The sequence below is a fragment of the Podarcis muralis genome, chromosome 3 (genome assembly GCF_964188315.1).
Source record: "Podarcis muralis chromosome 3, rPodMur119.hap1.1, whole genome shotgun sequence".
Classification (NCBI taxonomy): domain Eukaryota; kingdom Metazoa; phylum Chordata; class Lepidosauria; order Squamata; family Lacertidae; genus Podarcis; species Podarcis muralis.
The window spans coordinates 76,129,472-76,156,704 of NC_135657.1; the positions used below are offsets into that span (position 1 = coordinate 76,129,472).

The 27,233-nt window shown below is 41.7% G+C and overlaps 1 protein-coding gene across 1 annotated transcript; it reads right to left on the minus strand.

The window, feature by feature from the left end:
• Positions 1 to 26,534, minus strand: FHL5 (four and a half LIM domains 5). The gene is made up of 6 exons (XM_028721699.2): positions 26,283 to 26,534; positions 14,252 to 14,431; positions 10,211 to 10,385; positions 6,320 to 6,489; positions 4,933 to 5,119; positions 1 to 385 (listed from the first exon to the last, which is right to left on the minus strand). The coding sequence occupies exons 2-6, from the start codon at positions 14,408 to 14,410 to the stop codon at positions 234 to 236; spliced, it is 843 nt and encodes a 280-aa protein (XP_028577532.2). The 5' UTR covers positions 14,411 to 14,431; positions 26,283 to 26,534; the 3' UTR covers positions 1 to 233.
• Positions 26,535 to 27,233: the final 699 nt, after the last annotated feature.

Here is a 27,233-nt window from a genome sequence, read left to right on the forward strand (position 1 = left end):
TTTCAGGTTAATATATCTTTATAACTGTTTCCTAGCAGAAACCCTGTTATTTAAAGTGGTTATACAGGATGAAAGGGACGTCTGCCAGCTGTGTCAGAAAGTCTGTCAGGAAGCATTTTGCACAACTGAACAATAATTATACTTGTTAGACAGATTTTTGACCACTGAGCAATTATGCATGTGATACTTAAAGCGCACGGAAATTAACAAGGTTTGCTTTCAGGTCTTGTGAGCTATGCGGTGCTCCCGCACTTGCAGCAGAGGATCTCATCCTGCTGGGTTAGGAATCCTTTTCCCACCAGTGAGCTGGAACATTTCCCACACTTAAAGCAGTCACTGTGCCACTGGCGATCCTCAAATGAGATAAATTTGGCTTCGCCGAGAGCTATGAAGAGAAAACATGGAGATGAAAAGTGGGGCTGTGAGTGCCTTTTAGCAGATCACAAAGGCAGTAACTTATGCTCTAATAAGCAAAGTCCCTTCCTTCTTCCTTTAATAAATGTCAAAACCTGAGCTAAATGAAGTGAAGCTGCCATACACTGAGGCAAATTAGTTCCATCTAAAAATCTAAATAGGACTCTCTCACCCCTTGTTATGTCATGTCCACTGAGGGCTCCCAGATTAAATAAAACTCCCAGTTATCCTGATATATGGAAACTGGAGAAAAATTGGATCAATGAACACATGTGATTCATTCAGGGCCAGTCCTACCATTAGGTAGATTGAGGTGTCCTCCTCAGGCAATTGACTTGTGATGAAAACGCAGCAAAACATCAGATACATAATATTCTTGTTGTATTCTTTACTACCAGGTATGGAGACAATGCTTTTGGGAGTCTCTGTCTCATGGCACCAAAATAATTTGATGGGTCTTTGGAACTATGCACCTTGGCCTGGTTGGGGGCAGGGACACCATTTGCAATTCCACCTCAGGCAGCAAAGTGTCTACGGCCACCCTCAATTCACTGAAGGGTCCATGTTTTGACATGTACTACACTAATAGATGCTGACACAACTACTGTATTGGCCCGAATATAAGCCACTCCCTTAAAATTCCGCAGGCACTCACACCCGTTCCTTTTTACCGTTGTTACAGCAGTGATATCGTAATAGCCAATTTTTGTAAGGCCGCGAATTTAAGCAGTGCTTTAACTTTTCATGGTCGGAATTCAGAAAAAAAAGTGAGGCTTATATTCAGGCCGATACGGTATATACCGTATTTTTCGCTCCATAAGACACACTTTTTCCCTCTTAAAATCTGAGGGGAGATGTCTGCACAGTGCCCCTTCAGCGAAGCGGCAGGAGAAAAGGAAGGGGCTTTTCTTTCTCCTGCTGCTTCGCTGAAGGGGTGCTGCGCAGAGAGGAGGAGAATTTTTTTTCTTGTTCTCCCCCTCTAAAACAAGGTGCGTCCTATGGTCGGGTGCATCCTATAAAACGAAAAATACGGTATTTCTGAGATTCAGAAATGGCTACTATGGGACCAACAATGTGCACATTTTAAGCCAGCTTCCCTGAGCTGCCTTGTCCTTTTTAATTCAGGATGCATATCCACAGGTACGCACTGCTTTGTATACGTAAGAAGATAAGAAGAGTCCTACTGGATCAGACCTAAGGCCCACCTAGTTCAATACTCATAGCCTTATTCTACTATGGATTTAACAGTTCACCATATTTGTTGGATACTGTGAATTATAAATCTAACACATAAAAGTAAAGGTAAAGGTACCCCTGCCCGTATGGGCCAGTCTTGCCAGACTCTAGGGTTGTGCGCTCATCTCACTCTATAGGCCGGGAGCCAGCGCTGTCCGCAGACACTTCCGGGTCACGTGGCCAGCGTGACGAAGCTGCATCTGGCGAGCCAGCGCAGCACACGGAACGCCGTTTACCTTCCCGCTGGTAAGCGGTCCCTATTTATCTACTTGCACCCGAAGGTGCTTTCGAACTGCTAGGTTGGCAGGCACTGGGACCGAACGACGGGAGCGCACCCCGCCGCGGGGATTCGAACCGCCGACCTTTCGATCGGCAAGTCCTAGGCGCTGAGGCTTTAACCCACAACACCACCCGCGTCCCTAACACATAAATTGGCCTAAAAGGCACATTTTTATGGAGCTGTGGAAAGGTGGTGCTTAATTGCTTGCAATTAATTATGCCTGTAGAAGAAATTCCAGGGTCTGCTGTGTGTGTGAACTCACATATGCAATAGAGAGAAAGGTTATGGCTGATTGAATTTCCCATCAGTTTTGTTTCTTTCTTTGAATGACGGGATCAGTAATTAATTGGCAGTGTTACTCTTCAGAACTGGGACAAGAGGTCATTCAATTTGTTTTTAAAAGGATCCAGCTAATGGTCTTAGAGTACTTTTAAATAGCCTCTGTGTGTTTGCCAAACATTTAATTATAAGCCATTTAAGCACAAATCTTGAAAGCAGTGTTCTATTTCTGGCAAGATCTGTTCTTCAATTCTGGGAATATGAAGGTGAGGCTAAATGATTCGAGCATGACACACAGAAAATGCCTGCTATGTCTTTCATTGCAGAGAGAATAACAGACACACCTGCCAGCCAGAGTTTCATAGGATGCTTGGCAATGCTAGGGTTCCCCAGATCAGAGGCTCTTACCATGGCATCCTTAAAACAATTCCAACTGCTGCTTAATGTGTTTATGTGTACTAGAAATTGGAAAGGGGAGGATGACTCATTTAGATTTTGCTTTGCTTTAAACAGTTGTGTATTTTGTTGGTTATTTGGTTTTTCAGAGGCTGGGAATAGATGCCTTTCCTTTTGCACTCATACTCTTTGACCCAAAATGTGGATGTAAACAAGGCCATGTTCGGCGGCGCCACTTACTTACCATGGTAACTGCATTGGTGTTGCTATTCTCACAGGAACATGGGAACGCAGGGAGCTGCCTTACACTGAATCAGGCCATTGGTCCATCTGGTTCAATATTGTCTACAGTGATTAGCTCGCCAGAGTTTTAGGCAAGGTGTCCTTCCAAGCCCTGTCTGGAGATGCTTGGAATTGAACCTTGGACCTTCTGCATGTAAGACAGATCCCTGACCACTGAACTTGGGCCCTCCTCCTAAAGAATTCATTTTGGATCTGACCTTTCCCCAAGATGTTCAGAGGAACATAGGCAGTTTCCTCTTCCATTTTTATCCTCCATAACCATCTTGTGAGTTTATTTTTAGTTTGTTTATTCATTTGATTTTTATATTGCTCCTTCTCCCAACTGGGAGCCCAGAGCAGCATGAAATATAATTAAAATCATCTCATCATCACTAAATGCTTCACAGTGCCATAAAAAAATCTAAAACCATCAAGTAGTGTACTAAAATTACAATCTAATATTTACAATTGGTGGGCCCCTGGCCATTCAGTTCCCAAAGGCCCGGGGTGAATTAATCATTTTTTCACTAGTATCTATCATCTATCTATCATCTATCTATCTATCTATCTATCTATCTATCTATCTATCTATCTCTATCTATCTATCTATATCTATCTATCTATCTATCTATCTATCATCTATCTATCTATCTATCTATCATCTATCTATCTATCTAGTATCTATCATCTATCATCTATCAATCTATCTATCTATCATCTATCTATCTATCTATCTATCTATCTATCTATCTATCTATCTATCATCTATCATCTATCTATCTATCTATCATCTATCTATCTATCTATCTATCTATCTATCTATCTATCTATCTATCATCTATCTATCTATCTGTCTATCTGTCTATCTATCTATCTATCTATCTATCTATCTATCTATCATCTATCTATCTATCTATCTATCTATCATCTATCTATCTATCTATCTATCTATCTATCTATCTATCTATCTATTATCTATCTATCATCTATCTATCTATCTATCTATCTATCTATCTATCTATCATCTATCTATCTATCTATCTATCACCTATCTATCTATCCATCTATCTATCATCTATCTATTTGCAGTTAAAGTGAATACAATCAGAACAAAACTAAAAGGGCGAAAGTCCTGGGACAAGGTTCTCAACTCGAGATAATTCCTCCAGGTTAGTGGAGTTTGTAACCTGAAGCGTTTGTAACTCGAGGTACCACTGTAGTTCATACAACATGCAGACACCCATTGCTGACAGCAGCAACATAGCTGTCAACTTTCCCCCCTTTTTAAGGGAAATTCCCTTATTCCGAATAGGATTCCTCGCAAGAAAAGGGAAAAGTTGACAGCTATGAGCAGCAACTGTATAGCTTCTCCCTCCCTCTCCCTCCCTAAAATGTAGTCCAATGTATCCATGTTGCAAAATCCTGTATTTTCCCATTCCAGCTGCCAATTGTTGACTACCACTGGTAGAGTCACTAAACATAGAATAGTGTGTTCAGCACTGCTTGCGTGGAGTTATGCCTGTGTAATGGGACTTCTGCTCCTTCTCTTCTAAGCACCTTCAAAATCTGCTCCAAAGGGTCCTCTAATCTCATGGAACAGATTTTGGGAGTATTCAGGGTGCTGCAGGGGAAAGGGTAGAAGGGGGTAAATTCTGCTACATGCACCAGAGAACAGCAGCATTGGATATGAACCAGGGTGCTGTGATAGCAAATAAATTATGCAAGATCTTACGGAGACGAAAGAGGGAACTAGGCATGTGGCCAATATTTTGTTATGTACCGTAACATTTAGTTTGAGCCTGAATCTCATTACAGCTCAAGAATTGTGGCAACAGGGCCACTTTCTCATGATCATATAAATGTCCTGTGGTAATAGTACTGCTCTCCAATTCACCATAAATAATTTTAGCACCCTGTGCTCATCCGTCAGCAATGCTGAAATAAGGAGCACAAATGCTGCCAATGATTATATAGGAGGCTTGCTTCTGCCATAATGACCATCAAAATATGGACTGTATTTTGTCAGTTGGGTAGTCAACAGTTACCTGTAATAGACTTGGTGCAGGCCACACACTTCTTTGCGTAGCGCCTGCTGAAGCACTCAAGGCAGTAGGGATGTTCATCTTTGGAAATGAACCGCTGTCCTGCCAGCTGCTTCTCACATCCGGTACACAGAAAGCATTCTTTGTGCCAAGGCTGGTCATGATAGGTCACACCGCCAGCAGTTATCACCTATTGGATGATAAAGGAGCATTTGTAGTCAGATGCTGAACTTGGGCATTAAGTACAAAACCAAAGGTTAATAAGCACCACACTTCCTTGGTTAATTTATAAAAAGAGAGGGATGCTGAATATCCAGCGTACTTGGGAGTCACCCCACGATCAAGGAAAATGTCACTCCGGTTCTCTGTAGCAAGGGGAAAAGGCACTCTACACATGCTCAGAAGAATTATTTTCTTTTTTATTACTAATGTCCAACAGGGTTGGCTCTGAGACTATTCCTACAGAAACAGCTGCTGGTTGTAAAGGAGAAATGGATAAGAGGCTGCTGGACTGCCAACAGGAAATGCAGCATTGAGATTTTTAGAAGTATACTTAAACAGAAGGGCTCTGGCTTGGTGTTATATTGTGGAATTGCGTGGGTAGATGGACAGCTGAAGCATACTTTCAAGACAATCCAATGTATGCCAACCAGAAGTCCCACTGTGCCCAATGGACCACTTCCTAATAAGTGGTTTTAGGACTGAAGCCTTCATATGATTTTCTCTCTAACAGTACAATCTTATATATGTCCATTCAGAAGTCTAATTGTGTCAAATGGGAGTTATTCCCAATAATGACACACCTGTGCCTCCTAGATTAGGCTTTCCCAACCTTGTGTCCTCCAATGTTGTTGACTACAACTTCCAACATCCCTCACCACTGGGTCTGATGGCTGGGACCCAAAGTTGGAAAATACTGCACTAAATGATGACTTGGGGGGGGCACCCATCTTGTATCCCATAAGGTGCTCCTGAAATGTAAAATGCACCATTGAATGCATTGTTGGTGCTATTAGCATTCACCTTCTGCACACCTGTTCACCGCATGTAATTTTGACAATGGAAACAGATTCAGAGTATCTGCTTCCTCCCATCTCTTGGCAGTGAATTCTATCAAACCTGAGGATGTTTGCATCAGGGTCATTGTAAGAAAGAATATTTTTTGGTTTGTTAACAAACATTATACTGCTTAATATGAAGAGGGGTTTAAAGGTAATTATGGTCTCATGAATTATCTGAAGGAGTGCATTGCAGAGGGTGGCTGCTGTCACCAAGAGTGTCTGCTTCTCCTTTGTGGACAAATGACAACCCCCTGTTTGTGGAATGGTTCATTGTGATCACCTATCTCTCCACCCCCACTGCCCCAGTATTTTTCATTTCCTTCAATTACCTTTTTGCAGGAGTAACAACACTGAGCAAATTGCTTCTCAAAACAAGGCACACAATAATTGTCGTTGTCCTTGGTAATCAAAGGCTTTGTCCCTAGCGGCTGCCGACAGTGTTGGCAAACAAAGCAAGCTTCGTGCCAACAACTTCCTTTAAACTCCATTTTGCGAGAACCTGCAAAACCAATCATGAAACCTGACAGATTATTGGCCGGCTGGGAATGCTGTATTAAAAACTGTGCTAAAACAGTATGGTTAGGATATTATTTCTTCATTATCAATAATAGCACAACAGCCCCAGTTCAGCCAAGCACAGAAACTCATGGTTAAATTAAAGTTTTAATGTCAAAGTGAAATTGCCATCTCAAAACTAATCAAAGGACATAAAAATAAGATATAGGGAGGTAAGGTATTAATATGTCCGATAGGGAAAGACATAATAATACATGTGGAGGTCTTTGCAGTTTTCCATATTTGTTTCAACAGATTTTCTTCGAAGTCTATGTACGCATTACTGCTTTATTCTGCCTCAAGCATACACCCACCACAGGTGTTTGAAGCTGAGGAAACTTGACGTTAGTCACAGTCCATAGGTATCTTGCAGCATCTTGAAAAATACCCTGGTGTGATGTGCTTTCCTTCAAATCAATTTCCGCAGAAGCCCTGGTTAAACTGAGGTGCGTACATTTGAGACAGCCATTGCACATGTGCGAACGATGATGCGTGTGCAGATGAGAGCAGACACACAGATGACAGCTTCAGTGAATTGGAGTTTGTTGCAGGGAAGCAAATGAAGAAATGGACATTGGGTGTAGACATCCCCCTTCTGGTCTGTACAGCAATGTTTTAGGTAAAAATCAGGAGCTTAAGTAAATCAGCAACATATTGCAGCTAGTTTGTCTAATCCTGAGCTGTTTTCTAAGTTTAGCCTAAATGGAATACTATAACACTTAATGGAAAATATTTTCAATTGACTATTGAAAATAAATGCAAAGACATTAGTTAACCAAGACTTTCCAACACCTCCTCTTCAAGGACTTGAAATAGCATGGTTTGAAATTGCAGTACAGGGGAAGCTTTACATAGAGGAGGAAGGCAGTTCAGGAAAATAGCTGTTTTGTACAAGTGGTAATTGAATATAGGGTAAGTATAATGAAAACAATGAGGTTCTAATTAGCTCCAAGTCCTGGGAAGCATTAAACTCCTATAGCCAGTGCTTGTGTGAATTGAGCACCTTTTCAAGACTCTTGTATCTTATGCTGGAAAGTGTCAACACTGCATTATTCCATTTTAGCTTCATGTTGGGTCTACAAATTATTTCATCACTGCACTTTACCTGTACCAATAAACAATTTTTAGCAAGCCTATTATCCTCCTTTTTTAAAAAAGTTGATTAGTAGTAGAGGAAAATTGCTGTATATATGTGATAAGCTGAAATAAAACTCTGCTGTGAAACAAGCAGCCAAAAATAAGGTTGCCATCACATCTCTGTATCAGAACCAAGCAACAAAGAATGCAAGAGTCCAAACCTCCCTGCATTTTTTTAGTAGTTGTGGGGGTTCTCTGGGGTTTACTGGAGAAGTGGCACAGGGTAGATGGACGGTCTTAGTCCTTTGTGCCTACACTGCTCCCCCAATCTAAATGTTCCCCTGAGGCTGGTACTGGGCTCACGGTGGGGATGTATGGGTACCTCAATAAAATTTTGAAAAGTTGTGAAATCCAGTGATGGTTCTATGCCAGACTTTATGGTATCACATGTAGTTTGGCTCTCACATCACTGCACTGCCCACTGTCTCTGTGACCCTTCTGATTGCATCTGACTAGGCTGCTTGAATTAAAAGAAACTAGCTACCTATCACTATCAGTGCTTCATACCTTCAGCCATAGTTGTCTAAATTCAGCTGCCGAATCCCATTCCTAAATCAACTCACAGGACTCAGCTATACAGCTGCAAATATAACGTCTTAGGTGTGTTTTAAGTGCATTATACAAATATGACATTAGATGGCGATGGTGAGCTTATGGCAAATTCAATATATTTTTCAAAACACTTTTTTAAAAAAGCACTTTCACAGTGTTTTTTTAAAAATTTGTGTATAGATTCCACCACAGTCACGTTGGTCTTCCAATTTATTCAGAAGGGACCATAAGTACAGCTTAGACAGATTTAACATTAAGCATACTAATTTAATTGTGTGACTGCTACTAGTGTCCAGCGTATTAAAATTTAAAATACTGGATCTGTCACACTTGTTTCCCATGCTGAGGAAATCTTGCCAAATGTGTTAACATTTATTTATTAATTTTGGTAAAGTGGATTGATTTGCGAATCGGATTTCTGAATTGTTCTATAGATAATCAATATCTTGAATGGCATGTTATTAGACAAAATAATCAGAAATTAGGACCAGTTGTTTGGATAATAGCTTATATGTAGCAGAATGTTTCAGTGCCCATCTGCTAGAAAACATTCACTCTCTCCAGTCCAGTTGCAACCTTGTAGCACCACTACAAAATAGTTATGTAACACAGAAATGGCTATTTTGGGACATGATACAAATAATTATCATAGCATGCTCTACTACTCTGGGGCAGCCAAGTCAATGGTATTCTCCAGATGTTTTTGAACTACAAATCCCATCAGCCCCAGCAACATGGCAAATGGTCTTTGATGACAGGAGTTGTTCACAACATCTATTGTTTCGCGGTTGTTAATTAAATTTGTTAGTTGCTTTATCTTGCCCAAGGCAACCCAAAGTGACTTATAAGCAACCAACCATTCTAGAGGGCCCTGCCTTGGCTATCCCTGCACTAGGGCATCTGTCAAATACTTTTTGTATAGGCAAAATTTGATGCAAATCTGGCAATTTAGTACATAATTAAAATTTCCATTTCCATTTTGGACACCTGGCCAGAACCCTGGCTTTGAATGGGTCTGAATTATTCAGTGACAACATTTCAGTCTCAGATGCAAGCCTGAATTTGTACTCCCACTCTGCATAGCAGGAATTGCTGATTGCTGCCTATGCTCTGGCTGAATAAAGAACTGTGGCAGACCACCTGTTACTCACAATTGTCAGAGCTGGCGGATAGGATCCAGAGCCCCCACAACTTTTCTTCTGGAGGAAGTGCAATGGGGAATGCATCAGTCTTATAAAATAGAGGGACAAGCCATGTGTGAGATGGGTGGCTCAAGTGAAAATGCTGCTCAAAAAAAGAAAAGTTGAGAAAGAATCCACCGGCCAGTGGTTCCCTGGGACTCCATTTTGTGACTGAAAGGCATGCCCAGAATTTAAGGTAAAAAAAAAAGATTTGGAGGCACAATGAAGGTTTTGCGATTCCGAATAAGGAAACCTTGCCACAGGAAGCAGCCAGGCTATGTGATCCCAATGTCTATCTGTGTCACAAGTGGAATAGGACAACACCCAAAAGCATTTTTTGGAGCAAAAAAGGTTTATTTCCTTTTTAAATTTAAGGACATTTAGGATCCCACTGGAGTGGTACAATGGGGAGTGCTCAGCTCCTGGGAAAGTAGCTTTCATTTTGAAACAAATCTTTCAAGAAAAAGACATACAAAACGATGTGGATCTGCATAAGTAGCTCTCCATAAAACTCACCTAATCACATTCCTAAAAGCTAAAAGAAGAAAGGGGAGGTAAAATGGCAAAAGGTGAAATGGCAACAGGTGGGTGAATTGGACAGTAAATAGCAAATAAGGAATGTGCAACACCTGTAAAAATGAAGCATTCATCTGAAAAGGCCCTTGGATTGAAGAAGAGAGTTTCACCTTAATCGTACTTCTGCCTATTGAGCTCCACTAGACCAGTGTTCAAAATTAATTAAAACTGCCATGCGACCCTATTTATTTCGTTAGCAAAAGCTCCTTTTTATCTTACCAGGCATAATGGTCCTCTTGCAGTGGAAGCACTTTGATGAATACTCATTAGAATAACACTCTGTACACAGCAGGAGCTCATCTTTGGCAGCGAAAGGCTTTTCTACCAAAGACTGATGGCACTTGGCACACTTGAAGCACGCTTCATGCCAGTGGCAGCCTTTGTAAGCAAGATCCTTTGAGAGACAATGAATGCATGTTAATAAAAAGCAGGTGCTTCCTTTAAACACCCCCCCCCAAAAAAAAACCACCAGTTGGATACAATCAAATCAGAAGGCGCTATGAGCCATTGGTTTCGGAATAATTGTCAAAAATGACCTGCAGGGCGACAGAATATTCTGTAGTTTAACCACATCGGAGGAAGTTTTCTGACCTTTTCTTCCTTGTCTACCCTCAAGCTGCATACTTTATCTGAGCTAGCACAGGATGAAAGGGACTGTTTGGAAAAGCCTGCAATCTGAACCACGTCTCTGCAAAATTGAATTCAGTGGGAGTCACTCTCAGGTCAATGGAGTAAGAAAGGGAAAACTGCCTCTTCTATTTGTGCTAGGGAAATGGGCTGTAATTTGGTGTATTGTCTTGTAGAACCACAAAAGCATATCTCCTCACCAGTGTGGCTGTGTCGTATGTGGCTTTGTACCATAGGTGCCTCCAAATTTTTGGGTCTAATTCTGTACATATCTTCTAAAATCCTGATTCGTATAGAACGGAGTGTCATACCCATGTACATATGTATATAAGTGTATAAACCACACCCATACAGCAGACCAGATGTAAGAAAGGTTATGTTGCAATTGGAAGCCAGATGGATTTTCCATCTGAATACAGTCATCCCCAAAGGTCTAAATCTCAGTCTGGCTTGGAGTAGTTTCTTGTGAGTTGTTCCTGTGATTTTTACTGTATGCTATCCCAGAGTGTGATGGAATGCTATGGTCCCTTTAAATCTCCACCCCGGGAGAAGTAGTATCCGAGTCAGCATTTCACCAGGAGCTAAGCACCCTTGCAAGGTGGGAGCTGACCATATTGTTGAGCATTAAGTTGCCTGCATATGTAAGTGAAACACTTGAATATTTTGGATCACATTAGGTGGGGTTTTTTTGCATATACGATTGTATTATATGAGTCATTTACAGCATGTCATGTATCATTTAGCAATGTACTTAGACTGACTTGATGAAGGGTGACAGGATTTTACCTGGATATTTCGTTGTTGGAGTCCTCCTCATAAGCAGTTTTTCAGCTACAAGATTTAACACAGAGAATCTACACTCTGGACTTCAGTACAATATAGTTGAACTTTTGGATGCAGAGACATTGAATAGTACCGTAATTTGTAGGATTATATATATTATATGTCACTTAAAGATTGACCAGAGACTGTGTGTGTGTGTGTAGAGAGAGAGATCTCATACCAATCAGAGTATTAGTACATGTTATATTGTGATATTTTGTGTACAATACATTTAATATACTCATTTTTCCTATACAGAGTTGTGCTTTATGAGGAATTAAAGGAGGAACAAATCTCTATACACACATCCCACTGTGGTGTGCATAGTTTTCATGAAAAGTTCTGCCTGAGTTCTGAGAGAAAAGATGAAGCCCAAAGACGTGAAGTTTTGTTTCCTTTTGATCATCCCCATTTGCCACTAAGATGCTATTTCTGTGATGAGTGAGGAGGCATTAGGAGATAAACAACAAAATGAAGTTGTCATTTGGCGAATAAAATATTTTAATCCAAACACATCTTTTCTTGAGATATCTTGCTTGCGGAGACAGTGTTATTACATAAAAATGATGAATGCCATTTATTTCCCTGCGAATCTTAGCAGTTACAGGGGAGGCTGTCTGTAATACAGACCAAGGGGAAGTCATTTTTCACTGGTTATTTGTCAGTGGAATTTATTTTAAGGTTTCCCTCGATCTTATCAGTTGAATTAAGCCCAGGCTAGAAAAGGAAATCTCTCTGGAATGAATTGTTAAAATAATACAACTTACTGGGTCCCCCCCCCCTTTTTAAACCCAGATATTAAAGAAGCGAAGACATTACTCTGAGGGTTAATGCAGTTTAAAATCTCTATATTAAGCTGCTGAATTCAAATGATGGATGAAACCCATCCCATTGGGTCTGTAGGGAGCCTGCAAACTATTAAAAACCTGCATTTATCTACTGTACAGAAGTTTAATGTCACAGGTTATATTGTTGTGCACCACCCCAATCTCTGAGCAGTGCAAAATCCCAGGGGTTCCAGTCGCTTACCCAGGGTTCGTGTTTCCTTTGGAATGAGGGACAGTGGAGACTGTGGTGTTATTTTATGATATGTGCTTTACTTATACATATATACCACCTGAGCCTACACAGAGGAGTTCACAGCATTAAAACCCCAAGGGGGTCTTGCTTCTCCCATAGCCACTGTCTTGGATTCCAGCAGGCATGGTTCTGTCTCCCAGCTGCCCAGTCTGCAGCCTTGCTTCTAGCTTCTAGCTCACAAAAATCAAGTCTCACCTCTGGCCTTTGTCTTTCTACATACCAGCGAGTTGAGAGAGCCCCCCCATTTGCCACTCTGTTGACTAAACGACAGAGCCTAGGACTTGCCGATCAGAAGGTTGGTTGTTCGAATCCCCATGACGGGGTAAGCTCCCATTGCTCGGTCCCAGCTCCTGCCAACCTAGCAGTTTGAAAGCACGTCAAAGTGCAAGTAGATAAATAGGTACCACTCTGGTGAGAAGGTAAACAGTGTTTTCATGCACTGCTCTGGTTCACCAGAAGCGGCTTAGGCATGCTGGCCACATGACCTGGAAGCTGTATGCCAGCTCCCTCGACCAATAAAGTGAGATGAGCGCTGCAACCCCAGAGTCGTCCGCGACTGGACCTAACGGATTTGACCTTTACCTTTATTTGTTAGCTTATGGCCCATAATTAGTGGGCCAGTACTTTACCAGGAAGCTAACCTGGCTATGCCAGGAATTGAAGCAGTGCTGGGTCCAGGAATTAGAAGAAGGCTCAGACATACAACCTACCCCTCCACCCAACTAATAATAATATACTCTCTTTTTTTTGTTCCTTCCTGTCTATATCTATGGATGCATTATACCAATCTATGGATTTGGGTGAGTATGTTTGTGTGCAGGTAATCTGGTGTACATATCAATGCCTTAGCCTTATTCTGTAGACAAGCACTTCAGTCAGTTCACCATTCAAACCTCATCTCCGATCTAACAAGAATGAATACTAGTGCTATATCTTGGGCAGCGGCGAGTCACAAGCAACACAGGAGCAGTCAGAACCCCTCCAAACAAAGTCTCTACTTCATCTGCTGCCCCACACTTATGTCAGAAAAGGAGCATAGTTTCATGGCTCACAATCATTAGTTGTTGATCATGGTAGATTCATGTCTGAGTTGAATGAAAACATTTTTTTAAAGCCTGTGGGTGGTTTTCAATAAATGAGGAGCCCCTTTTCTTCTTTCCTGTCACTTCCAACATGGCAGGCATGAGCTAATGAAGTTTGCTAGGAGGAATAATCCTGAAGTTTTCAAGGTAGCAGACCCCTGGACCTGACTGCTTCCTAGTAACTACATAGTAGTAGTTAATACTCCTAATAGTAAATAAATAAAATGAAATATTTTTTTTAACTGTTTCTATAGTTAACTGCTGATTTTGAGCATTCAGCAAACACCCAGAACTCTGCTTCATGTGGAAAGTGTAGCTCTATTTAGGTATTTGAAGGCCCCAACTGGGCCAGAGGTGTCTGGCTGTGGGAAGATCTGTACAGGGTTCTTTCAGCATTCAGCTGAACATGCCTATGATCCCACCCTCACAATCACTGCAGGCTTCCCAATTGCAGGAAAGTTTCTAAGAACATTCAGCTGATTGCTCTTAGAAATATCTTTCAGGCTTTCCTACATTGGGACAGGGAGAACCAACTGGGACATTGAAGGCAGAGTAACACATGTGCCCCTATGATCTCTATAGGTACTATTTCCACAAAGCTTGGAATAACACTGGAACAGTGTTGCTTCTGGAACAAATCAACACTTACCTTGAAGTCACATTCAATGGGCTTCTTGCATTCTTCACAGATGTTAGCAAACAGGCTGTCGTAGCACTTCACACAGTAAGCATTGTCTTCTTTCGTGGCGTATCTCTTTCCACAAAGGGAGGCCATGCAGTGATAGCAAGCAGACTGATCACTTGCCATTTTCAATTCTCCTTGATGTTTCTAGGGAGAAATTTGTCTATAATGAATCTTTGGAACTGCAGCACACGTGACTCTCCAGAATTTCCACATCCTTGCATTAAAAGGTCTTTGTGAATAATCTCCTATGAGCTAAGAGTAAAAGTCAGTCAATACAGCACCTAATAATATGCAGATTATCTTTTTTTTAAGTGCTATTAAAATCTACACCAACAGAGTATGCTTTATGTCAAATCATGGGGTGGAGCTGTCTTGGGGCCTCCAATATCTTTTGGGAGGGGGCAGAGGAAGCTGAGTGCAAAGCTGAGTGTGGCATGGCTTCAGTAGCCAGCTCCTCCTCCTCCTATCATGGAAGGAGGCCAAACATGAGAGAGGAGCCACCAGCCATTGAAGCCATGCTCAGCCTCCTCCCAATGATATGGCATCACACATGTGTCATCACAAGCACACCTCGCTGGGCCCCCTCAATCTCTGGTGCAAGTTGGCACCTCTGGCATGTGTAATGGCTGTCTCAAGTGTACATGCCTCTGCTTAACTGTCAAGTGAATGTGGCCTATTTTTCCTTTCAGATCAAAGCTGGTTTGGGTGGAAACAAACCAAACAGCAATGTTTCTCAAGAAACTGCAGGATAGCTCTGCATCGTGGGTAACACCATATGTACACGGACTCAAAAGCCAGGGGTAGGAGTGCTCCAGAGCCACAGCAAACACCAGTAATGTGTACACAGCCAAAGAGTATGTCTTTTGTACCTGGCTCCAGTAGGTGAATCCTAGGATTCTAGAAAAAAACAAAGCAAATCCCACAAGCCTGAAACCTGATTCTGCTCATCCTTCTGTTCTTGGAAAACTCATTTGAATAAATACTCAAAGTTCAGGATACAGCAGAAAAATCTTCTCAGGTTTGTAGGCAAGCTATTTTGGTTTGTTATATGCCCATTGGACCCAGAAGGACTTTACTAAAATTAGGACACGGTTCCTGAGAATCAGGGAGATCAGAAGCCAAAGAGTTCCCAGTGAAGTTGACCATTAAACATCTGCTGGATTCATTGAATTCTCTCTCTATTCATGTTATTGTGCAGCTCATGTCAAGAGTGCATGGTTTATTATGGACTCGGAGAAGAACTATGGAGGAGTGGGGGAATCCTTCCAGCCGTTTTTGAAAAGAAAATTATATATCATTGGTACAACAGTAACACTTTCCTAGCATATATGTCTCAGCATGTAGTAACTAAATGAGAAGGATAACCCAGAGTATTAAAAGTATTGGTTAATTTTTTACGCTACTCACAGCTCCCAATTCCTAAATTCAGCTCCATATGCTGAATCACAGGCCATAATGTGGCGTATGATTTTGTCTCAACATACATGGCTGCCTAATAGTGTGAATCAGATGACTGGTCCATCTAGTTCCAGTCTGGCTCTGACTAACAGTGTTCTTCAAGCTTAGAAAAAGGAGATCTCTGCCCATTTAAGATCCTTAAAGTGAAGATAAGGTGGATTGAACTCTGGACCTTAAGCATGCAGGTCATGTGCTCTCCCACTGAGCTTTGACCTCTTCCCTACAAGGTTTGGTGTCTTTTTCCTCAGGGCCATGGACTGGTCTGGGAATTTGGTCAGCTTCTTTCTTACCCCAAGTGAAAAATCATGTCCCAAGGTAAATAAGTCTGGTTTCTCTTTGCATGCAGATATAGATATAGATAAAGATATATAAACAAGCTTCATTGGTTGAGACAATGTCTGTGTTACAGAAGTAGAACCACACAGCACTGATTTTTCAGCTGGAAGAGCCATTGTGTGGTGATTTTCCTCCCCAATATCTGTGTGGCAAAGTAAGTATTGTGAAGTAGCGTCCGCTTCTCAACACAGAAACGTAAGAAGCTGCCTTATACCAAGTCAGACCACTGGTCCAGGTTTCTCAGTACTGTCTACAATGACTGGCAGTTTCTCTCCAGGGTTTCAGACAGGAGTCTCTCTCAGCCCTACTCAAGCCCTACATGTCAGGGATTAAACCTGGAACCTCCTGAATGTACTCCATATGCAAGCTATGCCTATTCGCCAAGTAGTTAGCTCCCAGATCTGAAGAAAAGGAGAACCAGTGTGGTGTTGTGGTTAGAGCGTTGCATCTGGATGCAGGAAAACCAGGTCTTCATCCAAAAAGCTCATTTGCTTACCTTGGAGCAGTCAATCACTCTCAGAATATTTCCTCACAGAGTTGTGGTAAGGGATACCCCACCATGCCCCCTCCCCCAAGTTAACTCCATTAACAACTACCTAACCTACTGATAGCTGGGATAAGCTACTTCTATAGTTTAAAGAAATGGGGTAGAATATAATGTCAAACAAAGTGATTTTCATTATGCAGTAGCTTACACTGTTAACATGTGGAGACACTTTTATCATTTTAGCCTATGTGTCATGAAGGGGGAAATGACCAATAACAACTTAATTTTTTTGTCATATAGTTTGCAGGTGTCCTGGTGTTCATGTAAAGATGGCAAGTAAATAGTGGTTAATTATCAGTGATTAAACCCCTGGCCCATTTATAAGCAACATAATTGACCACTGTTTGGAAGGAGGGAATTCAAAAATAACTCAAGTTCTGTTGACCAAAGCAATCCCATGCCCAGTTTTGCTTCGAGATGTCATTCTGGCCAAAGCAATGAGTCAATATGTCATGAATAACACTAAGCGACTAGCACTTATGTAGGAGAAAAATACCAGCCTTGAGTGCTTTTGACATCTGCTACTGTTTATTTAGCTGCAAGTAATGGGTTTGGTGCCAAGAATCATAGGAGGCGGCATAATCAGAAACTGAGGGTGGGTTTGGATGAGTTCAGACAACCAACCCACCACCAGGTTGGCCAAGTAAATAAAATATCACCAGGTTTCCATCAACTCAGACTGAACAATTCCATGGTAGAAAGCCTGACCACTTGGCCAGTTGGTTTTCTGTAATGGTCTGACCTTTAAATAGTTCAACCCAACCATTTCAGTCTTGTTTATAAAGAGCATGAGCGTGTATGTGCTGCTGTGTGTAAAAATATAAAGGGCATTAGTTCAGGGCTGATTCACTCAGGCACCGGCACTACTTGACATCTCATTACTGGCTCACGCAAACCTCTGTGTCCCTCAGCTGAACCGGTTAACTGCCTCAGTGGGAGGTGGCCGCAACATTGTGTGCAAGGGATGTCAGGTAAAAGAAAGCAGTGCTCTGTGGGGGCTGATTTCTTTCACATATGCAAGTCCTCACCAAATGGCACATTCACCAGATAATGGGTTTTCAAGTGTAAAAATATTGATGAAACATACCCAACAACTAGAAATACTGCAGAGAAATCCTCTGTGTGTTTCAACATTTTTTACCACCTGAAAAACATTTTATTACCGGTAAGTGTCAGGATAAAATAGATCTACTTTACATACAAAGAAGGTATCTGTCGGATTAATTCAGCCTCTTTTCCCATATGTGTATATCTCTCTCATTGATTTTGTCTTAAAAATAAAGGAATACTAAAAGCAACTAAAAACAACAACAATCCAGGTAAACCCTACAATTCCCAAATCCAGTATCTTACATAAAATCTAATTTTACCAACTTGCCATTATTTGAAATTAGACAAAATAGAATGAAAAGCTTTTCATGTGTGGTAAAGAAAGAAAGAAAGAAAGAAAGAAAGAAAGAAAGAAAGAAAGAAAGAAAGAAGAAAGAAAGAAAATATACTATTCAGACTTAGCTTTTAAATCTGATAATAAAATTCATCCATTTACTCCAGTGAATCCAGGTGAATTATTTTTGAAGTGTTACATTCCATTATCATTCCTTTTGCCTACAATTTAAACACTTCGTTTCCATTCAACAAGGAAAATGCCAGCAAGATTCAATTAGCAAGATGCTAATTTATTTCCGGTTCCGAGAAAGTATCCACAAGTGCAGCACAATTCTCTCAGGTATGGACTGTAGTGCTATTGTCCCACCTGTGGTGAGGATGCAATATTTGACATGGTTGATGACAGTGTACCTGAACTTTCTGCTTTACCCGACTGTTTCCCTTTCACAGCAGAACTATATTTCTGCCAATTACTTTCTGCAGTGCCTTTCATGATGGTCAAGTTCATTTTTCAGTGCCTTGTTAACATTTTGTTTTGTTTGTGTTTTTAAAAAACAACACAGCATAATGAAAGAGCTTAAGAAGACCCCTGCTGGATCAAGCTGGAGACCAACCTAGTCCAGCCAGGTGATCATGGAAAGTCTGAAAGCAGATCTTAGTGCAACAGTAGTCTCTCCACATGATTCCCACCAACTGGTTTTTAGAGAATTCCTGCTTCATGAGATTTCCTTCCCCAAATGGTGGAAAGAGACTTCAGAATCAGAGCTCTCAAATTCCTCAGATCTGGTCCTGAGCCACAATGGTGGCTCCAAAGCAACATGCATAGATTTTTATTTTTAAATCTGCTGATCAGGTGTTTGGTTGGAAAGAAGGAAAGAGAACTGAATTCAGCTCCCTAGTCCTAAATGAGTGCTTGGCAGAATTTTAATCACATTGATGGGAATTCAACTCAGTTTTACCCAGAGAAGTACCACTGGAATGAATGAATATGACTAAATTAATTTCAGTGGCTCTACTCTGAGCTGAATACCACACTTTGAAAGGACTCTATGCATGCTGCCCCAGTTGTGAGACTGGCTGAAGAGTAAGAAAATATAGGGATGAACAGAGTTAGGATAAAATGTGTGTAAAGTAGCTTGTATACTTAAAAAAATGAGCCCCTTTGTGGGGTACTAGAAAACAAGAAATTAGTGCTGACCAGTATAGAACAAAATGGAAAGGAAGAGGGCCAATCCAAGATAATTTGCTTCCTCAGATGGAATCTCAGATCACATCTCCCCAACAGGACTGACTCTACAGTTAGGCAGAGGCAGATGACTAATTTTCGGTATCATGAAGGGCAGCAATGTGTCCATGACTTAGCTTTTAGTTACAGTATGTTTTACTTCCAAAGAGGAGTGAGCGCCTTGGGAACCATGTACTTTGACTTAGATTGGAGAGGTGGACATCATTTTCTGTTCCACCTCAGGCAGCAAAATGTCTTGGGCCACCTCTGGTCCCCTACAAATCAATGTGCCCAGGTCCATTCAAGCGATGCTGGCACCCATAGGCCTGTCCCTGGCAGTAAAAATGCGACAACAAATTAAAACCTAACGATTTGCTGCCTGTTCATGACACCCCCAAGTCACCTGCTTGAGGTGACTGCCTCACTCTGTCCTAGATATGGCACTAGTGTACTATCTTGTCACCATGTGGATGCATCCCTTCTTCCAAGCACAACCATGTAGCTACAGAAGAAGAAGAGTTTGGATTTGATATCCCTAAGGAGTCTCAAAGTGGCTAACATTCTCCTTTCCCTTCCTCCCCCACAACAAACACTCTGTGAAGTGAGTGGGGCTGAGAGACTTCAAAGAAGTGTGACTAGCCCAAGGTCACCCAGCAGCTGCATGTGGAGGAGCAGAAACGCCAACCCAGTTCACCAGATTACGAGTCTACTACTCTTAACCACTACACCACACTGGCTCCCACATAGCTACAGCTGCTATGATTCACATACCCTCACACATAGCATCAATCTGGGGACATGGTGCTATACATTAGCAACACTCTGGATGCAGCAGACAAGTGGTTGGTGCTTTGGAAAAAGGAGGTGAGGATTTTCTACCAATAGGTGATTGGTGACCATTTGCCAAGGGAACCCCTCCTTCAAGGATTACCCTTCATGATGTCTGGCTCCCAGAAGCTGCTGTTTTTGTTTTTTAATCCTGCACACAACCCTTTCCAGTCCACTGATCAAATACATCAGAGTAATTCATGAGAAGAAAACCCTGAAGGAGCAAAATGAGCAGAGCCATAGCCAAGATAAATCTGACCCACCTCGCACAATCCACTAGGATTCCTTCCCCCCCCATATCGTATTTTAGCCTTCACTGACCTGATGCCTTCTGGATGTTTTGGACTCCATTTCCCAACAGCTGTGGCTGATGGGAGTCCAAAACATCCAGAAGGCACAAGCTGGGCGAAGGCTGCCTCATTGGAGAGCCCACTCATTTCAGTAGGGCATATGCAAAAGAGCCTTTTGGTGGGCGGTGGAAGTTGGAATGCTATGGGCAAAATCAATATGTACCAGCATGGGTTTGCAAATGATTTTTAATGCTGAGAAAAATTTCTGAATTATATAATGCTTGGATTATTCCACCCACCTTTCCTGTGTTGAGCTGGTTTGGGAATAGAATGGTTTATGAAATACCAACTATTATCTAGCCCTCAGTTCACACACACAGATATGAGAACATGTAACTAATATATTAGACTCTCCTGCTAAAAATGAGTGGATGGCTGAGAACTCTTGAGTTTTTAATTGTATTCCCTCAGGGTTTGTGGAATGTCAGAGAGGAGGAGTATAAGAAGAGGAGGAGGATGGAATGCTGATCTCAGACCAAAAATAGTGACTACTTTATTTGGCACAAGCAGTGGAAAATTCCTTGTCTCTGCATACTACAAAACTTCGTGTCAAAGTGATTTGCTGTGTCTACGACTGTGTCAAATGGCCTGCTATCTAAAATGACCGACAATACAATCCATCAAAGCAATCCCAAAAATAAGTGAGCATCTTATGCTCAAAACTATTGCCTATTTGCTTTTAAGTCATACAAAAGAGGGTAGATAGATGTTTGAACGGGGAACACAAACTAGCACTCAAGTTTGTTGAGGGACCAAAGTGGTGGTATATTAAACTATTTCCCCTGAGGAAGACCATCTTAAGAGTTTACACTGTTAGGTAATGTGTGCATAAGATCTTTGGTTCAATCCCCAGCAATTGCAGCAGGGGCTTGGAAAAACTGCTAACTGAGGCCCTTGTCAATCAGCATAGACAATACCGAGTGAGGAGAACTAATGGTCCTGGTTTTAAAAAAGAAAAGGGAAGAAAGTAGGTCATATGAAATTGATGGAGCATACTGGCTAAGAGGCTGTGTTATGAACCAGGAGCTCCTCAGTTCCAATCTTGTCTCTTCCATGGACTCACTGGTTAGCTAGGAAAGCCACTTCCTTTCAACCCCAGTCCTCCTCTCTGGAAGGCTTCACTTCCAAATTTGTTGTAAGGTTTACAACTAGGAGCACACCACCAAGTATACTTAGGTGGTGGTGGTGGTGGTGGTGGTGGTGGTGGTGAATTCTCCCCTGATTTTTTCCTCCCTAGTTTTTGTTTGTTTTGATGCAAACCTAAAGGCTCTCTCTTAGGTCTGATGAATACCTCCCCGCACCCTTGAGTGTGTGAGGCTGTTTTGACTACATAAGCAATGGGAAACACAGAATGCTGGTTGTGTCTGCCCTGTATGGAGTGCCCTGCTGCAGCTCTGTCCACTCTCTTACTGTAATCTAAAATGGCACCCCTGCGGAGTGGTCCAATCTTGTACCTTTCCCTGAACCTTTGTGAGACTCAAGAGAAAACAGGGAGTAGTGAGTGACTCATTAAAGGTCTATTCAAGGCTCTGTGGTATAGGACTCGAAGGACTCACCAACACTTCTGCTTTTCCCATGCTTTCTAGACACAGGTGTGAGCTTTTGTTTGCCCTGAAGCTTTTCCTGAGAAAACCATCTGCTTCCTGCCGAATTGTCGCAAGTATCAGTTTTCGGATTGACGTTTGTTCCGATTTAGCGGTGAACAGTGGGTTTCCTTGGGGGAAGTGGTGGGGCAAATGAAAAACCTCTCAGACCTGTGCCTAAAAAGCATGGAACAAGCGGAAGAAAAAACAAAACAAGTGGAAGTGTGGACATTCTCTAAGACAACACATCAAAATGATTAACAGACGTCTCCCTACACTTGCTGTCTTCTGACCCTCCAACCCCCAGTTTATAGATAAGGGAGCGAACATCATGCTGTTGAAATAGAATCTTTTCCACTGCTTTGATCTTAATCTCTAGAGAAACATGTTAACTTTAATTTTGCTGGAAGCTATATTTTGTGTTTGAGTAAATCAGATAAAGAAAGACTCCAAAGACCTGGCGCTACGCACATTACTGGACTACAAAGGTTGTCTGGTTCTTTCATTGTCTGCCTTATTTCCAAACACAGCGAACATACAGTGAGTCACTGAATTGTTGCTTACACATGTGTAGAACCAGTGGCTATAAATATTATTCTGGGTCAGTGGCCCATCTGATCAATTGTTCTCAGCCTTTCTAACATTTTATACCAAATCTAGAATTGCCATCTTAACAAAGCAACCTACTAGAATGCAGCCTCCTCCTAGCATCTGCTGCCATGATTTAGATGTTCCAAATCCAAAGGATGCTGCAGCATTAAGGTGGCTGTGTCAAGCATCCTTGATCCTTCCTGCTCTGTGACAATTCTAATCCATTTCCAAGTGTCTGTTCTCTTTCATGCCTTTGATCTTTAAATCCTAATGATCCCATTTTAACAAAACTTACAAATTGTTAAAAGGGATGCGGGTGGCACTCCGGTCTAAAGCACAGAGCCTAGGGCTTGCCGATCAGAAGGTTGGCAGTGCGAATTCCTGCGATGGGGTGAGCTCCCGTTCAGTCCTTGCTCCTGCCAACCTAGCAGTTTGAAAGCACGTCAAAGTGCAAGTAGATAAATAGGTACCACTCCGGTGGGAAGGTAAACGGAGTTTCCGTCCGCTGCTCTGGTTTGCCAGAAGTGGCTTAGTCATGCTGGCCACATGACCCGGAAGCTGTACATTGGTTCCCTCGGCCAGTAAAGCGAGATGAGCGCCGCAACCCCAGAGTCGTCTGCGACTGGACCTAATGGTTAGGGGTCCCTTTACCTTTACCTTACAAATTGTTAAAAATAGACTGCTGGTTTTTAATTTTTTTTTGGAGATGAACCAATCATTTTGGGTGACCTAATTAAACCTTACAGAAATAGATGATAATATACCAAATAATGTAAAGCCTTTAAAAGGTTGCTTGGTGGTATTCGTTACCACTCTGTTTCTCATGAACCTAATAGAGGTCTTTGAGACCTAGTTTTGTAAAGAAAAACAGAACCCTAGATTTTTGAAAGTCCAGTTACACTACGTCAATCAGATCACCAATATCTATATGCTTGCCATCACTCTCAAAGACCTCTAATAGGTTCATGAGAAAAAATTACCTTTGAAGAAACCATGCTGGCTATGCTTCAGCAAGGCTTGTTCTTCTATATATTTTATATATGTTTTACTGTGGTTTTATAATGGTTGGAAGCCATCCAGAGTAGCTGGGGTAACTCAGTCAGATGGGTGGCATCTAAATAAATAAATACTTATATGCTTACATATTTTATTTTTAATATTATATTCCACCAGCCTGTAATTTCCAGGAACCCCCTTGGATCCTTTTTTAAAAATTGGTGTTACATTGGTTACTTTTCAGTCCTCAGAGATGGAGAATGACCTGAGGAGCATTACATATTTTTGCTAGAAGACCAGCAATTTCACATTTGAGTTCTTTGAGAACCCTCAGGTAGACGCTGTTCTTTTCATCTGGCAGGCTTCTTGCCTCTAATAGCTGATAGCTGACTGCTAACTACGCTGGCATCTTTGCTTTTTCATGTTGTTGTCTCCCCCCATGAGTTTAGTCTTGATAGAAGAACCTTGAAGAATCATACAATAAAAGTCTGCATATCACAGGAATATTGTGTACAAGCATAGAGGCTCTGAAGCCTATAGAGCAACCAGGATTTCCCCAGTCACTTCAGTGTGAGAGGCAGAGTCTCTTGCTGGCAAAAGGATGCATTCATAGAACTGTCCCTTCCCAGTCAAGTGAATGGGAATGCTTGGGTGCTCAAGAGTTCTGTGCACACACACAAAAAACAGAGAGCAGTTGGGACCCTAAAATTGGGAGACTGAGTATTGCATAGGTCACTGATGATCAGAGCCATCTTCAAACAAGCTTGCTTTTTCCTAAGGTCAATGTCACAAAGCAAACATTTTCTTTAGATTTCTACACATTATGCAGCCTCAATCCTAGTGACCTGGATGGCAGCAAAATGAAATTCTTAGCAATGTGGTAACAGATTTATGGATAGATTTGTTCCAGCCAGCTCGGGGGGGGGGGGGGGGGAGGGATATGTTAAGAAATGTCAAGCAATTGTATGATATGAAGAAAAATACGAGAACGAACATCAGATGGGAACAGACCAGATGTGAGAAAATGGTCTTCTCAGGGAAAGTATGTGAACAGCTGGGGGGGGGGATATGTTGTTAAAACAAGGAAGACTGAAGAAAAAATATTACAGGGCATCAGTTCCAATGCCCACCATCCTAATCGATAGTTTTAAACAGATTCCTAATGCAAAATGAGTATGGGATATTAAATAGTACTGTATAAAATGACCTTCAGTTATAGGAAAGTTTCCTTTATATGTTTACTGATACAAGATGGGCATAGCAGTGTGTGTGTGTGTGTGTGTGTGTGTGTGTATGAATGACACACACACACACACACACACACACACACACGCACACACACGCACACACACACACACACACACACACGCACACACACACACACACACACACACACACACGAGAGGGGCAATGAGAATGAGAACACATACATGGTGAAGAAATTGCCACATTGAATGCCCTGCTGACTCATTGCAACCAGGTTGGAATGAACCATTTCCCCCTTCCCCATTGATTCTGATGTGAGGGAATTTGCTGATTCGGGATGGGGTAATGTTGGGGAAATAAGGGTATTAGGAATAGTGATGGTGGCTGAGCTTGCCACTGTATGGGATGGAGGCGAGGCTCCTGTGTCAGACCTCTTTCTCCACTAGCACATCCACAGTCATGAGCACAAACTGATCAAAAGGATCAAAATACTATGGATGGCCAGCACTGATTTAAAGGCTCATGCGGCCAGAAAAAGTAAGGGTGGAAAGTACAACAGAAAAGAGCTGAGTAACAAACAAACTGCACAATTCTACAAGGAATGAAACATGCCTTATAAATCTGATTATACACATTGATTTGTACCATTCCATTTGAATGGAAGTTTCTTCCAGATAGTGTACGGTATTTAGGACTGTAGCTTTATTATGTGTTTTCACTGACAATAGCCTAGGAGGCTACATTATTATGCACATTTATGTGGGACTAAGCCCCATGGAGCGCATGCATGGAGGACTTGAATCTGAGAAAAACGTCATAATATTTCTTTGCATAGCAGATATGTTGAATGGAAGGGTAGGCGGGAGAAAATGGCAGGTGAACTGTAAATATAATTACTTTAACCACAAATTGTTTCTAAGAATTATACCATTTAGCAGACATACCACCCCTCCAAACAACTGTTTCAGGTTTTTTTCTTTTTTGGTACAAGTAACTGAGTTTGCTTGAATTTGCTTCGTTAATTTTGCCGTCATATTGGCAGCACAAAATAGTATATGGAGACTTTTTTGAAAAATCACACACACACACGCAACAGAGAACATTTAATAATAGGAATGATTCATAATTTTCAGGTAACCCAAATTTCACAACATTGACAACGTATGACCTGATAGCCAGTAGGCAAACTGCAACTTCTGTTAGAACTACTACCACCCACATAATCTCTCAGCAATTCTTAATACCGGTTAGTTCTTCCAAGTATAAAATGAGCATCTATTCTTTATTCCCCATGTGAGTTCCTTTCTTTGGCCATATAGCGAAATCTTAACTTTCATACGGTACATACAGAACTATAGGGAGGAGAGGAACCTGAAATTCTCCATTATGTTGTGAGTGGGAAGATCCTTGATATTGCTGTGAACAACTTTTTAAATAATCAAGTTTCATATATTAGAGAGCTAGAAATGTTAGTTACTCAGATACTCACATTTTTCTACCAGTTGCCTCTTCTGATGCTTGGACAGGATGAGGAAAGATTGTAGATTTTCAGAGAAAGGGATCCAAGAGAAACAAGCATAGCCTGCCAGATCTGTTTTGTCTCCTATGGGATTCCCTTGGTTCTGCAGTAGGCAGCCAAAAAGATTACTCTGTTTCCTTTAGACCTCAAACAGCTGGGTCTCTTGCTGTTTTGTCATATACTGTCTGTGTTGGGAGTTAAACACAGAGCATGTAGGAGGACCATGAAGGGCTCCTCTTATATTTCAGAAAGGAGGAGGAGATGTTTCAAAATCTGAAAATATTAACAGTCACAAATGGCACACAAGAACAGCCCCGCCCCTAACTGCGCTTGCCATGTTATGACAGCTGCACATCAGCAGAGTACCATCCTTTGTAGCTTAAACTTGGAAGCTGACAAGGCTGATTTAATCTTCTAGAAGCAATAATCCAGGATGCTTTAATGCTGGCTTAAAAACAATAAAACATTGTTTTGTGAAGAACTAAAAGTAGCCTTTACTTACATAATCTAGGTCTTGAAGCAGCAATTATGGTAGCAAAATGAAGGCAGATTAATAACTACTAAGGTAAAGGTACCTCTGACCGTTAGGTCCAGTCGCAGACAACTCTGGGGTTGCGCGCTCATCTCGCTCTATAGGCCGAGGGAGCTGGCGTTTGTCGGCGGACAGCTTTCGGGTCATGTGGCCAGCATGACTAAGCTGCTTCTGGCGAACCAGAGCAGTGCATGGAAACACTGTTTACTTTCCCACCAGAGTGGTAACTATTTATCTACTTGTACTTTGATGTGCTTTCAAACTGCTAGGTTGGCAGGAGCAGGGACCGAACAACGGGAGCTCATCCCGTTGCGGGGATTTGAACTGCCGACCTTCTGATCGGCAAGCCCTAGGCTCTGTGGTTTAGACCACAGCATCACCCATGTCCC